Here is a 20,108-nt window from a genome sequence, read left to right as displayed (position 1 = left end):
AGCAGATATGGCAATTAAATTAAGCAAAGAAAAACATCTTTCAAAATATCATTCTCTTTGTGGAACTCCACAAAATGCCAATCTTGGCAATGAAGAAGAGAAGAGAACTTGAGCTGACATTATTATTTTTCTATCCATATCTGTAGCAGATTCAGTAGTATGACAGCACATTTCTTTGAAGTGCTAATGCCAAAATGAAGTGCCTGACTTCACTATGAAGGTGTCTCTGGCTCCCATACTAATCAGCATGAAACTGGTTAATGCACAATGCATTTGAAATGTATGCCTCAGTGTCATGGTACCTGGTATTATCGGGTTTTGCCAGTTGCACTCAGTCTATTCAAAGATAGATTGGAATACGTACTTAGAAGTCCTAAATGTTCAGAGAGACTATGATGTCAAGCTGAAAGCCTAATTTAAATATAAGAATTCAAAGAAAGATAACTGATCATTAGGACAATTTTATCAATATTTTAAATCATGCACATTTGGACCTGTACCTGATCTATAAGGTGCAGAGGTGATACCTTGATTATCTTAATGAATTGTTTTTAATGAGTCAGCTATATTCTGCTTTCAGCACAAACCATGTCACATCAACGAAACTGAACCATACCTGCTATTTAAAAGGTCTCATTGTTATCAGCATCTTTCATAAAATATCAGATGGCCAACTGTATGTATGTCACTTTCTCTCATCATGTGATTTCTCAGCAATTGATAACTCAAGGCTGAAAGTGTGAACTATTCCAATGCATAGCATTGAGGTGATACGGAAGTTCTGTTTCTGGTGTCTTGATCTGTAATGGCTCATTCACATGCAGATCACCACTGCAGTCTTCAAGTGAGGAACATTTATGTGTGAGCCAGATCAGGATGTTCAATTGCTCCTCCACACATTTTAGTACTGACCCTTTTCTGTCTCCTTTTCTAATATTCAGACTATTTGAAAATCGTGATGTGAGTTCTATGTAAGTTTCTGATCACTGCAGAAGCAAAATGGAACATGAATGTTGAAAGCTTAAATTTCCATGCACTGCAAGGGCAGCTGTATAATAGTCCCAAATCTCAGTCTACAAATTTTGTATTCCATGTGCAGTTGAGAAAACTGGATAAAACCATTAGCATACTGAAGGCTGTGCATTCAAGATTTCACATTTGTGGAATTCTGTTCTCTTTCTTCTTCCCTATATATTTTTAAAAAACAAAATTGTACCTTGAAAAGGGATGGGAGGGAAGTAATAATACTGTACAAATCTTTGCACTTCCTGTCTGAGTAATAAATTATGCTTCAGATTGTCCCTCAATTCTTAGGCAAAATTTTCTTACACTAAGTGTAAATGGCATATTTATGAATCTTTATGTTTGGTAAATAATAGGCAATATCCAGATTGGTTTGTCACTCATGACCAAGCACCACTGAAATCAGTGAGACAAGATGTCATGTTTTGTCATAGGCTAAATTAGATTAATTTCAATGGGTTTTATGATTAACTTAATCTGGATGTTGCTCAATGTTAAACAAATTTGAATCGCCACATAAATATCTTTTTTTAAAAAAAATGATCAGAAACAAAGTTTTAAAATGCAGCTTTTTTACTGACACTCCATTTTTAGTAAAGTATATAGTTATGTGCAGGCACAAATTAGTTATAATACCTATTCTGTTTTCCTGACTAAAAGCCTACTTCTAAATATTTGAAAATTATCAGTCTTCTCTTCTCTTGGTTATCACAAGCAGTCTTCTTATTTGATTTTACTGCTGGACTCCTGCTTTTCAGCAATTTATAACCTTCAATAGCTTCCTTTGAGTCATTTCTGAACCTTTGGGTGTTTTCTGGTAATAAGAGCAGGTCACAGTGCTCCAAAGGAGGACTAAGCTGTGCTGGGTGGAGCAGTATTATTTCTTACAGATGGAAGGTTTTGTGAGTAGCAGGTATGCTGAATCAGGACATCTGATCCCCATAAAACACATGGGGATTATTCTAATCACTGCCAGTCAAAACAAAGTTTCAGGATCAATGTGGAGCATCAGAACTGTGGCACAAAACCAACAGCAACAAAAGCAAACCCTGTGTAGTTGTTATGTCTTACTTTTCTCCTCTTTTGATTAAGTGCCTAGTCACTAGAGAAACTGCATCCTGGTCTTTAATACACTGCTTTCACTACAACCTGAGACTGCAATTGTTTTTTTTGAGCCATAGCATTGCAGGGTTGATTCATGTTTGTTATTCAACAAAGCCCCCCAATTATTTTAGCTGGTACCAGTCTTTCCGCTCTGGTACTCATCAATGCTTATTTGTTCTTTTTGTTTGTTTGACCATGTAACATCTTGCAATTTTAAAATCTCAGTTTTATTGCCATCTTTCCAGCCCAGATAATTTAGATCCACCTCACCCTCCCACCACGGTTCCCTCTAACAGGGATTCACAGATGTTGTTGACTACAACTCCCAGAAACCCCGGCAGCAATGGCTTTTGCTTGAAGATTATGGGAGTTGTAGTCAACAACATCTGGGAATCCCTGTTAGAGGGAACACTGCCCCCAACCCTTTATTTATAGTACTGTGGTGCTTCTCCTGCCTTCTAGCATAGTTCTTCTGACCTATATGCAGACAGAGAGAACAATCTGCCTACCCATTAAGAAAGTGGCAAGTCTTAAGGGCAGACGTCACCAGGCTCGGACTGGCTCACAGAGCAGCAAGGCATTTTCCTGGTGCACCCTCGCCTGGTGCACCCTCCTGCACTCTCTGGGCTCTCCCCGTGCCAGCTGCCCGGCTCCCCTTTCGCCCTCTCCCTGTCCGGAGAGCCCCACTTTCTCTCCTTCCGATTGTCCGTGAGAAATAGGCTCAGACTGCCCTTAGGGCAACAGGGCATATTCCCGGTGTGCCCCACCTGCCCCACCCCACCTGGTGTACCCCGCCCCACCCCTGCGCCCCAACTCCCACCCTTAATTACCCATTCTGCTTAAAACCTGCCCCCTCCCCACATATATTCCACCACCCTCTCAGTGCCCCCAGTCCGGCCCTGGACGTCACTACTAAAGAAACATTTCCAAGTGCTTAATTTGCTTTACAAATTACAAGGAAAATGAACAGTAAATCAGGTATAGCCTCTCCTATACCAGCACTGCATGCAGGGGCATGCCAAGGTTGGAGTGGGCCCAGAGACAAGAGTTTAAAATGGGACCCTTGCTGTCTTCCTCTCCTTCATCTTCTACTAGGTGCAGAACAGATCTCAGTACACGGTGGCGGGGGGGGGCACTGGGACAAAGAAAAAAGTGGCTGCCCCCCTTTTAATTTACAAAAAAATTAATCTCCCCCCACCCCCAGGCCCCTACTTCTCTTATTCTGCAGCTTATTACTCAACACTGAAACTAGTTATTAATGACTAAGCACCATAAATATGCACCATAAATATGGGAGGAAAAAGAAGTATATTTTACAATTCTACTCTATTTTATTACAAAGTATAATAAAAACAAGGCAATGTTTCATCAAACAGTTACTTAAAGTGATAATACTTCAATATTCAAATTAGTATGGTGCAAATAGTATTATCACACTGCCGCCTAGAACAAAAATCATACTGCACACAGATGGAAAGAATTAGAGAGAATGCTGATCTGGCCTCAGCTCTGCATCCACCAAATGTGTGTCACAGGGGGCTTATCTTGCAAGGCTCTTTGTGTCCTTTTATTAGCATGCTGAGATCCCGCTCATCATCCAAGAAGCATTATCAGCCTGCTTCACAAATGCAGTCAACACATAATGATCAGAACACCAAGTGACCATGTGCATAACAGTGAGTGGGCACAGAACTGCATGCCTAACTGTATACACAGCAGGCTCTCCTTGAGCAATCAGGAAACCTGTAAAAGCAGCATTCTGAATCATGTGGGGACAGCCCAATGCATGTACACAAGAGGACTCTTTAGAGACACTCAAATGCTTGCATGGAGAATGGGGGCATGTGATCCAACTCCTCTCATTGGATTGTCCAGTGCCCAAGGGCAAAGAAGCTGACTATCACTAATTTATACAACACTTAGACAACACTTACAGCCCTCTTCAGATGCTTAAAAAAAAAAAAGCAGGGACACTGCACTCATGCACAGTGTCCTGAGAGCACACCTTGGGGATTATTCCCCATGCTGATGCACGCAGAAGCACCACCATGCTTCCAGAGGTTGTCCATGCTTCCAGCATTTGTCTAAAGACAAACCATGGACAAACACTTCCAATGGTCTAGCAAGGCTGGGTTGGGCCACATTTATGCAGATGGGGAACTAAGTCTGACAGATTTGTAACTTGCCCTCAGTGAATGGTAGTTGAGCACACTCATTTCCCAAGTCTGAATCCAACTCTCTGAACTTTAGTGAGCTTAAACAGCACTTAGAGGGATGGGAAAGTGTCTGCTAAATGAGAAGGGTCGGCACAGGCACAGGCACAGTGTGCCTCCCAACTTTCTGCATGTATATTTGGAAAGGTTTTGCTGGATAATGGCATTTATTTATTACATTTCTACACCGCTGTGCATAGTTAATGAGAGCAAAGTTAATGGAGAGCGCATAAGCAGTACCAGCCTCTGCCCAGCACTTCACTCAGCCCCCTCCACTCTTCCTGGTGCCATGGAAAGAGACTGCTTCTCACTGGGTGAGGGGCGGGCAAGAGATGCTGGCTATATAGGACATCTGGGAGATGAATCTGGTTGCACATTTATTCATAAACTGGCGTTATCTACTACTGACTAAAGTTAATATGTCTATTAGTGCAACAATTTTAGAATTGTGATTAATAAGACTTCAGATGCATTATAAAGAAATAACTTATCTGAAAGAGGTCTTGTGAAAATTGAGAAAACATTGTTAGAGCTACAGCACCACACTCTCTTGACCCAGTAGTGCTCTCTGTTGTGAGATCTGCTGCCTACAATCCCGGCTGCAGCTCCGTCCAATGGTGGCTTTTGCTCCTGTGACAGTTGCACTGCCGCCCTCCCCCTCCCCTCCACCATCCACCTCCACCAGCAGATACGGAATTCTCATAAGAGGGGACTTTGGACTCTCCCGCGAGATTTCAGAGGAGGTTTATGGCTGGAGCTAGAGAGGAGGAAGAGAACCGGCTGGGAGGAGAGAGCGAGGAGGAGAGGGGAGAAAGAGGTGGTGTCAGGTGGGGGCAAATGGGTGCAGGCAGGGGATCAACAAGCTGGGGCACCATGGAAACGGATGGGAAGAGTGAGGGTACACAGGCGCAGGTCTTGATTTGAAGGCAAGGGAGCCCTCCCCCAAATCGTTGCCCTCACCGCATCAAGGCCTCTAGCCATTGCGCAGCCCGCTCAGGCAGCTAGCTGCAGTCAGGTGGCCACCGCAGCCATGGGTGACAGGTGTGTATGACTGGCCTTTGGGGGGCCCTTTAAGATAGCGGGCCAGGAGACAACTGTCTCCCCTTGCCTAATGGACGGTACACCCCTGACTGCATGGTTATTCCAAGTAAAATGGAAAGATTCTGATTTTCCTCACTGCCTCATAGGTAAGAAACAAAATTCTGGAAGGCTATATTCTCATGGAACAATTTTCTCTCACTTGACTACATTGACTTTTTCTGCATTTTAATAGCTTTACCTTAGGGCTTGACATCTATTACCTTATCAGTGACTTTCCCCCCCATGGTTTGCCCCTGATTGCCTAATGGAACATGGTCTTCTACCCACTTCTCAAAGTACACAGGGGAAAATTGCTTAAATGTTTTTCTCCACTTACTAGTTCCATCTCTGTGTCTGACTAAAAGACACCAGCAGGAAACAACATTATCATATTACACGGCTCAGCAGTCCCTTACTCACCCACACACGGACCAGCCCCTTTGCCTCACTGCACTGAGACGTCAGGCCAAAGCAGTAGCAGCTGCTGCAGCCAAGTGGGTTCCTGGCATAGAGTCCAAACGTGCCAGGTTTGCACCTGTCACAATAGACACCCTCCACATTAACCTATTGGAAAAAGAGAAAAGCTTTAGAGACAATGGCAGCTCATTTCCACACAGTGAAATACACATACACCTAAGGCTAGCTGTCACAGTGGGCTTCTTGAGACACACCACTATTTACAGCATTTAGCCAAAGCACCCCATGTCCCTGCTTTCTAGGATAAAAACATGCATTTAGCATGCTGATTTTTGCAGAATAATGTCCAATATTTGATACACTTTGACAACGGAAAAATGTTTTGCTTGCATGCTTGCTTGCTGTCTTACATCTGAATTAGTGTTCTGAAATAGCCAAGCAGTATGGGGAGTAAGCAAGTGCCCCAGAGCATGTACAGAGTACATTTAATGGACTGTATTAAAAAAGGGGGTACAGCTTGTACGTAGGTTTGAGATGTTAAACTCTTGTTTAACAAGTCTTTGACGTAGATTCCATTTTAATAAACTGGACGAAGCTGACATAAAAACCATACTAATAGTTTGGCTTAAATGGCTTGAAAATAACAACCAGCGGAGAAATATTAAGTAATTACATTCCAAATTTAGTTTCACTATAAATTTGCTTCTTGTCTTACAAAGCACCCCATAACTTGTATGTTTGTGTTACTCTAAAGCTCAAATTATATGAGTGTTTCCCTCCAACTTTTTTTTTTTTTTTAAGTTAAGCAAAAACAGCCTTTAGTCAATGTGGCTATCTTTATTTCTACTGTGTTTCTTAAATTATTCCTGAAATGGTTTTTAGCTATTTTAGGAGCATTATAACTTAAGACGAGCATGTAGCTATTGTAAAAGAACTTACAATAGTTAGAAATATCTCTTAAATAAGTAAATTTATAAATAAATTTAAATGTGTAGCTTCTAAAGACTAAATTTGTAGCTTCTTAAGATGATGTGCTCACCACATCAGATTAATAGAAACAAAACCAGGAAATAGTCATTCCAAGTAGTCTCATTTTAAATAATTACAGTTATGAAGAGATACTTAATGACACAGTGCCACTATACATGAAGTGGATTGACTATGCATCCAACCACACAAACAATGTAATGTGTGACATGAGCACAACCCACAGAAGCCCAAATCGATGATGGCCCAATTAGCATGATTCATCCCTTTCAGAAAAGATGGAAATCATGATGTTCATGCTATTATGTATTTGAATCCCATACATCACACAATGAGATGTGTGTGTAGTGGAGGGGCAACAGACTCACCAGCGCCTATACTTTGCAAGTTTCAGTACTAGCCCAGTTAATGCCTGAACTGGTCCAAGGCACATACTGTCAATTAATCTGCAACCTCTGTTAACCCCTACAACTGAGCTGCATGAAAGGTGCTACAAGGGACACACATAAGAAACAAGATGAATAAATACTCCATGAGTAATTCTTTTCTCACCTTACAAGTGCATTGTCCTGTGTGATCAGCACATGAACATTTTTCCATTTCTGAATCACAGGTATGTGGCTCAGTTCCTGCTGTCAAACATACACAAGCAAGGCACTGTGGGAAATTTCGATGTCCCAACCTGCATTCAGTGCATTTATCCCCAGAGAATTCTGGGCGGCAGAAACAGCAGCCAGTATCAGGATTACACTGTAAACTGAGGGATCCATCAACACTGCAGTCACAAGCCTAAAGTGAAAAGTGGAGATTTTTCTTTTTAAAATGCCTCTAGAAAAGCAAGCCAAAGGACAACAGTTTTCTCAAGCTTGCTTAGAACAATATCTAGTGATGAACACCTTTGTTACAGCAGGCAAGACAACTAATTTGTGTCGATAAAAAGAACATGGAAGTATATATCAAATATTTAAAACATTAGCCTTACATATTTTGTCACTTGAAATTTATTTCTTCTAAGTTAACTGAATAAGTGCTTTGGTATCTTGGAGAGCAGCAATGTTGCTTCCAATTTGGAAGTGTAAGTGTGACAAATCTATATATACTGTTTACATTTTGTTCATCTCACCATGCTTCTTCATGCATAGCTTCAGAAGTGTCCGTTGGCTGATTAAAAACCTGCCTAATTAGAGTTGTTATTTGGTGGGGGGGGGGATGAAAGATTGTTTGCTTGTTACTGTCTTTTTTCTTAGTCACAATCCTTGGCAACTGGACAATTTGAATTGTGCATGCTTTAACTAGCTCCTGTTGTTTATCGGATGCATCTCTAGAAAGTGATTGGAATACTGGTCCCCACCACCACGCCAACACAATGAGGCGGGGGGGGGGGTGAGGTTGTGCCCCATCACATGAGGCAGGCATAGGCACTATCTTGCCTCTCCCTCCACATGGCAGGGGTTAGGGTCCCAGCAGCCTCCATTCCAGGCATTTGCTCTGCAGCTTGGCACCCTCCCACTGGAGGCCAAGTAGGAGTTCTTGGGGTTGCAACGGATTGGAACTAGGCACAGCCTTTTTTTTGCCTACTTCTCACTGAGTCCTTTGGGTTTGGGTCATAGGTAGCCACTGAGGGAACCAGTCACTTGGCAGGAGAGTGTGGGTGTTAGGTAGGTAGATTGATTAATGGTGTTCAGCTGGAGAGAAATTTGGGGTGGGGGTGGGGGGTAAGGAACAGCCCTTCAGGGTTCTTGTGGCATGGAAAGTTGGGAATGGACTCCATTTGAAGGTGTGTGTGTGTGGCTCAACTCACCAACTCAGAGTTTGGCGGCTTGAGTTGGGGGTGGTTGGGTGGCCCCCACTCAGTGCGGGGAAGCTTTGTGGTAAGAGGAAGTCAGGACCTGGCACCTGACTGAAACAGTACCTGGTCCTTCGCCCTGGTGTGGGATGGCCCACCCTAGGAGGTGGTCCCTCATGGGAGGAGTAGCCACACTCTGGTTAGTTAGGCACCTCGTTGCAAGTCCTATCCTGCTGTACATTAATAAAGTGGCCCTATTTTACTCCAACTAACTGTGTCTTGTCTTTATTGGGGCTGGGGGTGCAAAAGTTGCACTATTGAATTTTTACCTGGCTGCATTCCTCCCCAGTCCAATTTTTAGCTGAAAAAACAAAGGCAAAATGTGGGAGCATCAAGTAGAATTTGTAAAGCCAGCAAAACAGATGTAAGCCTTACTGCTTACATACTGCAGAAGTCAAGGTGACCACTGACTATGCTTTTTAGAGTATGAAGAAAAATTGTAAGTACTGTATCTTAAGTACCATCTTAAAAGTTTTGCTTATACTTGAATGATTACCAAGATAAAATTGAATGATAAGCTGAAGTTGAATCCAAATAAGTCAGAGATACTGATTGTGGGGGGTCAGGACCTGAGAAATTCTTTAGATCTGCATGTTCTGGATGGGGTTACACTCCCCCCAAAAGAACAAGTATGCAGCTTGGGAGTGCTCCTGGATCCTGGAGGTAAATCTATCAATGGCTACTAGTTGGAGGGGTATAGGCCACCTCCAGTCTCAAAGGCAGGATGCCTCTGAGTACCACTTGCAGGGGAGTAACAGCAGGAGGGAGGACATGTCCTCAACTCCCGCCTGTATGCTTCCAGTGGCATCGGGTGGGCCACTGTTGTGAAACAGGATGCTGGACTAGATGGGCCTTGGGTCTGATCCAGCAGGGCTGTTCATATGTTTTTAAATGACCTTAAATATGCTGGGTTATGTGGGGCACTTCAGGAGGGACAGTCTTCAGGGTAAAGCCTTCCTAATGCACATGAACCCATATGAGCATATGATATGCTCATGAGCCCAGATATGCTCATGAGCCCTAATGCATATGAGCCCAGTGGCGGCAGTGGCCCAGAAGGGGTCAACCCCTTGTTTTGTGGTGGAGGCTATTCCACCCAGGTGGCGAGAGAATATTTGGGTTAATGGCCAGCAAGTCACAGCCTTGAGCGACACTGGGGCTATGATATCAGCCATCCACCCCTTGCTTGTCAAGGCCCCCATCAGCTTGCCCAGGCCTCCTGGAGGCAGGTTCACTTCACCAGAGGCTGGCCGAAATGCCCATAGTGAAGGTACCAGTACAGTTGCCTGAATGGGAAGAAGAATGGGAGTTTGCTGTGATAGGAGATGAGCAGCTCTGTGCCATGCTGATAGGAGAAGATTTAGCTGTTTACACTTGGGAGACTCTTCACCCAGGAGAGAAAGTTCCAGTAGTGGTAGAAGCAGAGAGGCTGAACCAAGGTACCGGGTCCCAGCCAGCACCACCTATCCAGATGGGAGTCACACTGGCAGACAGCACTGGGGAGAGGCCAGGATCCAGTCGAGCACTGAGATGGAGAAGTCCAGCTACAACCCAGAACAGAGGCTGAGGCCCCCATCCCAGAGCACCTGTGGCAGGCAAGTGACCAGGAGGGAGGTGCTGTGGAGGAGAAGGTAGAGCAGGCAGAGATGCCAGGAGCAACCATCAGCAGCAATGCCGAGGAGTTCCGGCCAGAGCAGGAGGCAGACCCAAGTTTGGCACAACTGAGGGAGCCTGGCACTTCCAGACAAGCTGCTCAACAGCAGCAAAATGCCTCCATTCAGGCAAGTAGCACTGAAAATATGAACAGCAGGGGGAGCAGTCTCGCAGTAACTAACAACCTGAAAAAACAGCAACTTCCTTATGCTGGATATACAACATCCTAGCTCTATATCACAGTGATTATATTTGAAACAAGGCATTGGCAATGTGAATGGCACCCTGCTGCCCATGTAGGGACTGTGGTGTCACAACACAGGAAGTGTGGAAGCACACTTCCAAGATACAATGTGACCCCATTGCAGGTTCTAATATGGAAAGAACCCAAGTGAGCCCCGACTCACCACCTCTCAGCGAACCTCTGAGCTCCCGGATCGTCTATGCCCATATGAGGCGACAGGAGTTGTCAACTCCAGTTTCCTACTGCCTGTCTCAATTTCAGAAGGGCAGTATAACAATCGGCCCTCCCTTACCCTAAAGAATGAACCAGACGTGAATCTTGTCCTGACTGACAGGCAGTGACCACTAGGGATCAGCCACTCAGCATGTGATGGGTGGCTCTTGGACGGCCTTGCGGCAGGAAATGAAGGGGGTCTTTGTTCTCAGAAGGAGCTAGGAGGGAGATGACAGAAGACAGGTGGAAGGCCGAGTAAGCCGCAGTAATGGAGCTTTTGCTGCCTCATAATCAAAAGCTAGCCTGAAGAATTCTCTCATGGAAGGACATCTGCAGATCCTTGAGAGACAGGATTGCAAGAAGCTTGAATTCTCTCCTGGAGTTTGGGGTGAATTTCAAGGGGGAAGGAAGCCAGGGCTTTGGGGCTTCTGAAGGGTTTAGCGAGGGAACAGTTTGTTAGTTAGCTTGCATTAGATTTCTTTCTTTTTGTGCTATGCAAATCCTTACAACTGGTTTATTGTGTGTTTTTTAAATTATTATTTATTTATTTATATTATTTTATTTATTAAAACATTTTTATACCACCCAAAACTTACGTCTCTGGGTGGTTTACAACAGAATAAAAACAAAGTAAAACATTTGTTAAGACAAAAATGGGGGAGGAGGACACACATTACAACTATTTAAAAATTTTAAAATAATATTTTAAAACAGCATTAAAACTATTAAAACAACATTAATTAAAAGCCTGGGTGAAGAGATGTGTTTTCAAAGACTTTTAAAAAGCTGTCAGAGATGGGGAGGCTCTTATTTCACTAGAGAGCACATTCCAAAGCCTCGGGGCAGCAGCGGAGAAGGCCCGTCCCTGAGTGGCCACCAGACGAGCTCGTGGAAGCTGTAGACGGACCTCTCCAGCAGATCTCATTGGGCGGTGGGGTTCATACTGAAGAAGGCATTCTCTTAAATACCCAGGGCCCAAACTGTTTAGGGCTTTATAGGTTATAACCAGCACTTTGTATTTTGCCCAGAAACATATCGGCAGCCAGTGTAGCTCCTTCAATACAGGAGTTATATGGTCTCTCCGTGATGACCCAGAGACCAGCCTGGCTGCTTCATTCTGGACCAACTGTAGTTTCCGGACTATGTACATGGGCAGCCCCACATAGAGCACATTACAGTAATCCAGTCTGGAGGTTACCAGCAGATGTACCACTGTTTTGAGGTTGTTCACCTCAAGAAATGGACGCAGCTGGAGTATCAGCCAAAGCTGATAGAAGGCACTTCTGGCCACCGCCTCAACCTGGGAGACCAGGGAGAGGCTCGGATCCAGAAGCACCCCTATACTGCATACCTGTTCCTTCTGGGGAAGTGTGACCCCATCCAGAACAGACAGATCAAAATAATCTCTTGAGTTCTGACCCCGCACAATGAGTACCTCTGTCTTATCTGGATTCAGTCTGAGTTTGTTATCTCTCATCCAGCCCATCACAAACTCTAGGCAGGCATTTAGGGAGGTTATGCCCTCTCCCAATTATGCTGACATGGAGAAATAGATTTGGGTGTCATCAGCATACTGATAGCACCCTGCACCAAACCTCCTGATGGTTTCATGTAGTCAGTGGTTTCATATTGTCAACATTGGAGACAATATGGAGTCCTGGGGCACACCATACAAGAGTTCAGATTTTGAAGAACAGCAGTCTCCAAGAGACACCATCTGGAACCTGCCCGAGAGGTAGGAGCTGAACCACGGCAAACCAGTGCCTCCAACTCCCAACCCCCTCAGACGCTCCAGAAGGATACTATGGTCGATAGTATCGAAAGCCGCCGAGAGGTCCAGAAGGACCAACAGAGTCACACTTCCTCTGTCAATTGCCAATTGGAGATCATCCATCAGGCTGACCAAGGCAGTCTCCACCCCATAGCCAGCCCGAAAGCCAGTTTGAAATCGGTCAAGATAATCAGTTTCATCCAACACTGTCTGGAGCTGGGAGGCCACCACCCTCTCAATTACCTTGCCCAGCCACGGAAGGTTGGAGACAGGCCTGTAGTTGTTCAAGTCCGAGGGATCCAGGGTAGGCTTCTTCAGAAGCGGTCTAATAATTGCCTCCTTAAGTCAAGGAGGCATCCTACCTTCCCTCAGAGACGCATTTATAATCTCTACCAGGCCTTCTACAACAACTCCCCTGCCAGATAACATAAGCCATGTCAGACAAGGGTCAAGGGAACAGGTGGTAGGCCGCACCATTCCAATCAGCTTGTCCACATCCTCTGGAGTCACAAACTGGAACTGATCCAACCTAATCACACAAGAGGAGTTGCTGGACACCTCCACATCAAACACTGAAGTAATTGTGGAGACGGAGTCTAAGTCGGCCCGAATAAGAGAGATTTCCCCCACAAAGAATTCATTAAACACATCACAGCAGGTAATCGATGGTTCAAGATTTTGATTTAAGGGAGGAGGGGCACTCACTAGCCCTCTCATAACCCTGAACAATTCAGCCGGATGTGAACTTGCAGATGCAATTTTGGCAGAAAAGAATCGCTTCTTTGCCGCACGTATCGTCTGAGCATAGATCTTCAAATGAGCTCTATGTTGCAACTGTCGGATTCAAGCCAAGTCTTTCTCCACTTGCACTCCAGTCGTCTACCTCGCCGCTTCAGCCCCCGTAGATCTTCCGCATACCAAGGGGCCAATTTTGAAGCGGGTCGGAGAGGACGCTTAGGAGCAATCACGTCTACTGCCCCAGTGAGTTTGCTGTTCTAATTCTCCACCAGGGCATCAACAGGATCACCAGCAGAGCCAACACTAAATCCCTCCAAGGCTTCTTGAAATCCTATTGGATCCAATAACCTTCTCGGGCGGATCATCCTAATAGGTCCCTCGCCCCTGCGAAGGTGGGTATTGATTGTGAGTCCGACCTTAACCAGATGGTGGTCCGTCCATGAGAATGGGGAAATCACAGGATTCCCCACCCATGGAACACCACCCTGATCAGAGTGAAAGACCAAATCAAGCATGTTACCAGCAATGTGCGTCGGCCCCGAGACCACTTGAGATAGGCCCCTAGTCATCATGGCCGCTATGAACTCCTGAGCTGCCCTAGACAAATTGGTCCTAAAGTGAACATTGAATTCCCCCAGCACCACAAGCCTGGGGGACTCCAACACCAAGTCTGAGACCAAGTCCGTCAGCTCAGTTAAGGACTCTGTTGAGCAGCGGGGTGATCGCTACACCAACAGAAGTCCCAGTCTATCCCTGGTCCCTAGACTTAAGTATACACATTTGATATGGTCCGACACCCTAACAGGTATCCTGGTAAGGGAAAGGCTATTTTTATAGACCACAACCACTCCACCTCCCCGCCCACGGTCCCTCACCCGCTCCTCAACAGAGTAGCCTGGAGGAAGAAGCTGGGACCACACTGGGTTATTAGTAACGTAACAAATGAAAAGAAACTGAGCCTGTGCCCTTTCTTTCCAACTAGGGTGTTGCAAAAATCTCTGTAAACTCTCAAGTGGGCTTTTTGTATTTTCTTGCATTTATGTTCTATGAAACTGGGTAAGCATGATTTTTAAAGTGTGCCACCCCAATATCATCTGGGAGTGCTTTTTGAAGTATTCTTGCAAGTACTGAGTGTTTCTGTTACCTGTAACCAAAAGTTGAGCGATCTTCAGGCTGAAGCAGTCTGTAGTATTTTGAATAAAGTTTTTCTCTTTCTGTTCTTTGTATTTTACCTGCCTCTGAGTGGATTTTTAGCTCAGTAAAAGGGGTTTTACTCTGGGGCAAACATGTTACTCTGGGGCAAATCAAGTTTGATTGCTCAGCAAATCACTATCAAGTGTCCTCTTCACGTGTAGGCTGCAATTGGAGGGGTTTTTGTATTTTTCCATTGGCAAAGAGGAGGAGTTTTCCCCCTGGAGTTTCACCCACACCAGGGAACTCTGTTAAAAAGTGGGCATGGTGGCAGCGATGTAACTACCAAGGAACGGTTAAGTTTTAAAGGAACAGCCTTTGTTGAGCAAACATGGAGGGAATGATGCAGCATTTTTCTTCCCCCCACGTGGGCTTGCTCTGAGACAAAGACTGGGCTTAAATCCTCTCTCTGCTACAGATGTGTTTTAAATTGTGTACACCACCTAGAGATAAACATAACAGGCAGTATAAATATATTTAAATATCATAGATAGATAGACAGACAGATAGAGAATAAGATGAAGAAACTGCAGTAGCAGTGTGCTATAATGTAATCAACATTTGGAGGCTGATAAATCTTGCACAGCTGGATAACATTCTCTATGTGAATCAAAGTGTAGAAGCACTTCATCACAAAGAAACTATCACACAAAATCAAAGAAATAATGGACCCTGCAACAAGCATCCTTTTCTAGTTGACAAGATAATCCCCCAAATTTTAATTTTTTTATTTATGATTTGAAACTTTCTTTTGAATCAATAATAAAGATACTTCTAACATCAAGGCTGAGCCTTGCCTAGTACCACAGACATATGGTGATGGAAATATTAGGAATACACCTATCTTACATTGATTTAAATAATGCAACAGGTTATCTAAAGTATTATTAATATTTAAAATGTAATGGCATGTTGTTTATCAAGGGAAAAAGGGAAATTTTAAAAATATGTTGTAAACATACACAATAAAACAGTACCAGCACCACATATTCCATTTACACAACTGCATAGGAGAAATTTTGTATCTAGAATTGTTGTTTATATTATAACCAAAGGTAAAGGTTGACACAATGACAGGCATGGGTGCTCTCACTAAAACTGAATTAGAGCTGGCAAGCTCTTGAAACAATGACTGGGAAAGCTATATTTTATTATTCACACCAAAATCCCCTCAAACTGAATTTGAAAGAGTAGGTACCCAGCTCTGTTGACTTAGGTTATACAGTAGTCAAAACCTGAGTTGTATGTAGCTGGGACTACTAATGGTTAAGAATAGCCTAGCAGGATGCTGTGTGTAGTCTAAGAATTAAAAACTATTTGGAGCAGGAAGTCTGTACAGAAAGTAATACCAGAGGATAATGCCTACTGGGCAAATTTTTCACCATATGCAGAGTACATTACAATCAAATGCAATGTTTGTTTTGCAAGAAGGCAGCCTTGTGCAATATTCCCCTGCCAGTGAGTTATGACGGGCTCTGAAATCAGCGCCACTAAAAGCTAAAGTGGAGAGGAGGTAATCACACCTTGCCTTGGAGAAATTAGTTGCAATGTGTTAAAAGGGGAGACTTGGCTGACATATCTTTATTAATTTAGAGAGTGCCATAGTCGTTGCCATACTAATGCACTCATATAATAGACAAGGTGAAGATAGATAGAGGAGATCCCAGAGCTGAAACAAGGGTCTTCACCCCTATTAAGCTGGTTTGCTGAAGCCTGGTGATCTGTGTGCTGAAGAAAGGCAGGTTTCATGAGAGGAGCTTTAAAACTCAAAAAGAAAATAAATTATCTGCATTAATTAACGGTTTTGAACGACCATGAAAAACAGCCTTTCATAAGGGGACATTATGGCATTTTATTGCTTGCATTCAGGTAACATACACTGACAAAAACCACAGTAATGTTAAATTAAACACCTTTATGCTGCTTTAATGATACAGCACTTCTACTACGCAAAGAAATTATAATCTTTATCATGTTCATTCTCAGTCTATCCCCAGTAGAGGGTCACTCTGATTCTCATTGTGCTAATGAGGGAACTGACACTTCAAGACACTGAGGGATCACACAGTGAGCCTACGGCAAAGGTGGGAGGTGAGCCAAATTAAATCCAGCATGCTATCCACTTGATCACTATGACCCTCACTATGACCAGTTTCAAATTTAGTTCAGAACAGACAAAAATAACATACTCCTTAACAAAAGGCACTTATGGATTCATTACCATGAGATGTAGCAATTACTAGTTGTTTAAACTGGACAAATACACGGAAGGTAATCCATAAGGTAAATCAAAGGTCAGAGAAAACAGGACTATACAGTAGTAGTAGTATTTGTATTAGATGCTAGCTGTTATAGAAAAATTGATCCTCCATGTTTATTTTAATTTATTTATCAAATATGTACCCCAATTCTTTTCCAAGGAGTTCAGGGTAGTGTGCAAAGAGACAATCCCATTTTATAGGACATCTCTCAATGAGTCTGTGAGACAGATCAGACTGAGCATCAAATTACACATTATGACATAGATCTGTTTCTGATCTCCAAACAGTTTTTTAAACGGAAATTCAGACAGATATGAAACTCACAGAATCTTCTCCTGAGTTAACAAATCTTGTAACTCAGATCTGTCCTTTCTTACATTAAATTTGTTGCATTTCAGGCATTTTTGGTTGCCATCTTTAATTAGGGAAAAACTAACTGCAAATGCAGACCTAATACTGTCCAGAGACACCAAACACTAAATGAGATGCTCAGAATTATTGTAAGAGTGTGCGTGGAACAAATAAACACTCACAAACACAATGCAATATAATACACCTAAATTGTGAAGTTGACTATGCTTTAATTTATAGAAATAAAATGTTCTAATTCAAGTAAGTTGCATCCTGACTTCAGGTCATAATGGATAAAAAAAGGTACTGTATGTACAAAGTTGTAACACTGGAGAAAGAAGCTCCAGTTCTCAAATACAGACTATCCAGTCATATGGGTCAATGCCAATACTTACAAAAGCAAATTCAGCTTTATCATTCATTGGGAAACTTCCACTGTCTTTTGGCTCCTAACTCTAGCATTTTACTACACAGAAAGGGGAAAAACACACCCAGAGAGAAAATACAGATCCACTCACCTTGCACCCGCTGATCATGTCATGACCCCAGTGATTTGGTGCACATTTATCACATCTATTTCCTACAGTATTGGGAGGACAGATGCAACGGCCATCATGCGGATCACAGTTATTCCCAAGATGGGAACATTCACAAGCTTCATGGCAAAGGATGAGAGATAGAGAAGAAGAAGGAAAACAATATTCTTTACACACGCAGCTTAATAAGACAGCAATTCCCATCATCATAACATTATCTTGATTGTTGTCTCCTATGGAGGAGCCAACAACAGTTTTGTTCCCAACAATGGACGGAGGGAGGCAAACTAAGCCTTGAGCCATAGTCTCAACTGGGATGTGTACAAAAACAACAACACAGGAAGCTGCCATATACCCAATATACCCATTGGTCCACCTAGCTCATTATTGTCTACACTGACTGGAAGCAGCTCTCCAAGATTTCAGGCAGGAGTATTTCCCAGCCAGGGGTGCTGGGGATTGAACTTGGGACCTTCTGCATGCAAAACAGATGCTCTACCACTGAGCAACAGCCTTGTTTCCAGGATGAAAGAGATACATTAGTCCTATTCAGATGTGTACAGCTATTAAAAAGTAACAAGTACAGATGTCCAGAAGCATGCTGGAAGTTCTGCCTGGTGCATCACTCTCTCCCTTGCATGTCCTGCTCATGGTTCCAGCAGCATTCGTCTGAAGAGGCCAACATTGTAACCATGATGGCAGGTGTTTCTGTGATCAGAAGACTGCAACCACTTCGGGCTAGGGGTGGGTATTTCTAGATCTTCAGTCATATGGGTCAATTTACTCTTGGGTCTTCTTTTCTAATAATAAACTAAATATACCGAATACACTATTTAGATATATGCCAAGACAACATAATTGAAAAGATTAGGGCCATTCAAATATCTACTTGATTTCTATTCTGGCTACAAAATGTTCCTAAAAGAGCAAAAAGCTGCCTGGGGGTGAGAGGGCAGCATGATTCATACTAGGAAAACGGTGCAGAGGGTAAGGGTTAAAACTGCTCCTCAGCATTGCAGTACCAATCCAATCCACTTAAAGAAGTGAAGACATCTGATGATGAATATCGGGAGTCTGATCTAGTTTTGCCCTAACATGGGATTACCAGTCAGTTTCCCACTCAGGTACTGACTAGAAATCTGCTTAGTTTTGATAATATAAAAGTACCATCAGACTCTTTGCTCCTCTGCTTGTATAGACAATTGTTGGCTGAAGTCCTGAAGCCAGTTACACATTTGTAAAGCTCACTGCAGTCATCATGGGCGTGCATGCATCTCTATGAATGATTCTTAAGCAGACTGGTAAAATGTGGCTTTTCTCAGGGTTTTCAGATTTCAGTATTATTTCCTTTTAAATTGTCATTAATTAAAAAGATTAACTGATATGCTGTTATGAAGTTATTCTTACAAAAACAACTAGTTAGCAAAACTAAATCCCAGAACTCATTAAAAATACAAATAGACTCTCTTGATACCTCTTACACATCTTTGTTCCTCAAATGCCAACACTCAGAGCTGGTTTTTGTTTTGTTATAATATATTTCTGTAGGATCAGGCGCGTAACAATGATAGGGCAAGGGGAGACAGTTGTCTGGGGGCCCCACTGCCTGGAGGGGCACCCCAGAGGCACCTCATGTGACTCCCCATTGCCCCCTGCCCAGCCCCAAGGCCCCTCAGTCACTTGCCCTCTTCGCCGTCTCTCCTGCTTGTTCTGCTGGCCCGCAATCGAAGCAGCAGGCAAGCGCAAAGAGCTCCTTTTCTCCCGCCTCTCAGCTGATCGGCGGGTGGGCGGGGCTTCCACGGAGGCCTCCGTGTAGGCCGCATTGAAGCCTGAACTCGAGTAGGGCCCAAGCCAGCCAGGAAGGAGGAGGCAGCCAGAGTGTTCTCTGCAGCAGAAGACTCCTTGCTGCCCTGCTTAACCCAGACCAGCATTTGCCAGGTAGAGTGTGAACTCCTTTTTGTGGTTACCTTTCCCGCCCCCCCCCCCCATATATAGGGATCTGCTTGCCATAGGGCTTGGATATGGGGGGGGGAGGGACTGAGAAGTCTCTGAAAATTTATTTTGAAACAGCTTGGAAAATTTGCTGACTTAAAAAAACTATCTAAAAAGTCCTATAAGTGGCTTGTTTCATGGCAGAAAATTGCAAAAACTTCTGGAACAGTATTTTATTAATTTTATTTATTCATTCATTCATTTATAAATGCACTTATGTTCAAGTTGTTTTGCAACCCAGAAGGTCTGAGTGAGAACTGTGAAGCATGTGTGGTGCTTTTATTTTATTTTTCTTGTGTGTGAACTGCTCCCCAATAACTTGCAGGGACTTCAGGGTCAATCTGGCCAACATGTGAATGCAGCACCTCCATTCCAGAGGAGATGTGTCTTAAAGGGCTTTAAAAGCCTCCTGTGAAAAACCTCCTGCAATCAAACTTGACTGAATTTGTTCAGAATTCTGAGAAAACAAACATAGGTTCACCCTGCAT

At 43.5% G+C, this 20,108-nt stretch overlaps 1 protein-coding gene and 1 long non-coding RNA gene across 15 annotated transcripts in view; one reads left to right on the top strand and one right to left on the bottom strand.

Annotated features, from left to right (window-relative positions):
- The window catches only part of LAMA2 (laminin subunit alpha 2), a 759,697-nt gene that overhangs the window by 190,745 nt on the left and 548,844 nt on the right, over positions 1–20,108 (bottom strand). For all 12 annotated transcript variants that reach the window (XR_008313916.1, XM_053286200.1, XM_053286222.1 and 9 more), the window contains 3 exons: positions 17,611–17,747; positions 7,377–7,613; positions 5,841–5,984 (listed from right to left, as the gene is read on the bottom strand). Coding sequence is in view for 11 of the 12 variants with exons in the window: in XM_053286200.1 (XP_053142175.1) it covers positions 5,841–5,984; positions 7,377–7,613; positions 17,611–17,747 (518 nt within the window). In the remaining variant the exon portion in view is untranslated. The remainder of the gene's footprint in view (positions 1–5,840; positions 5,985–7,376; positions 7,614–17,610; positions 17,748–20,108) is intronic.
- LOC128340727 (uncharacterized) overlaps positions 19,458–20,108 on the top strand; it is a 112,253-nt gene continuing 111,602 nt past the window's right edge. For all 3 annotated transcript variants that reach the window (XR_008313925.1, XR_008313924.1, XR_008313926.1), the window contains exon 1: positions 19,458–19,566. This is a non-coding gene — a long non-coding RNA (uncharacterized LOC128340727). The remainder of the gene's footprint in view (positions 19,567–20,108) is intronic.

This window comes from Hemicordylus capensis, chromosome 1, assembly GCF_027244095.1.
Source record: "Hemicordylus capensis ecotype Gifberg chromosome 1, rHemCap1.1.pri, whole genome shotgun sequence".
NCBI classification, from domain to species: Eukaryota; Metazoa; Chordata; class Lepidosauria; order Squamata; family Cordylidae; genus Hemicordylus; species Hemicordylus capensis.
Note: the sequence above shows the minus strand (reverse complement) of the source record. Positions and strands in the feature narration are given on the sequence as shown.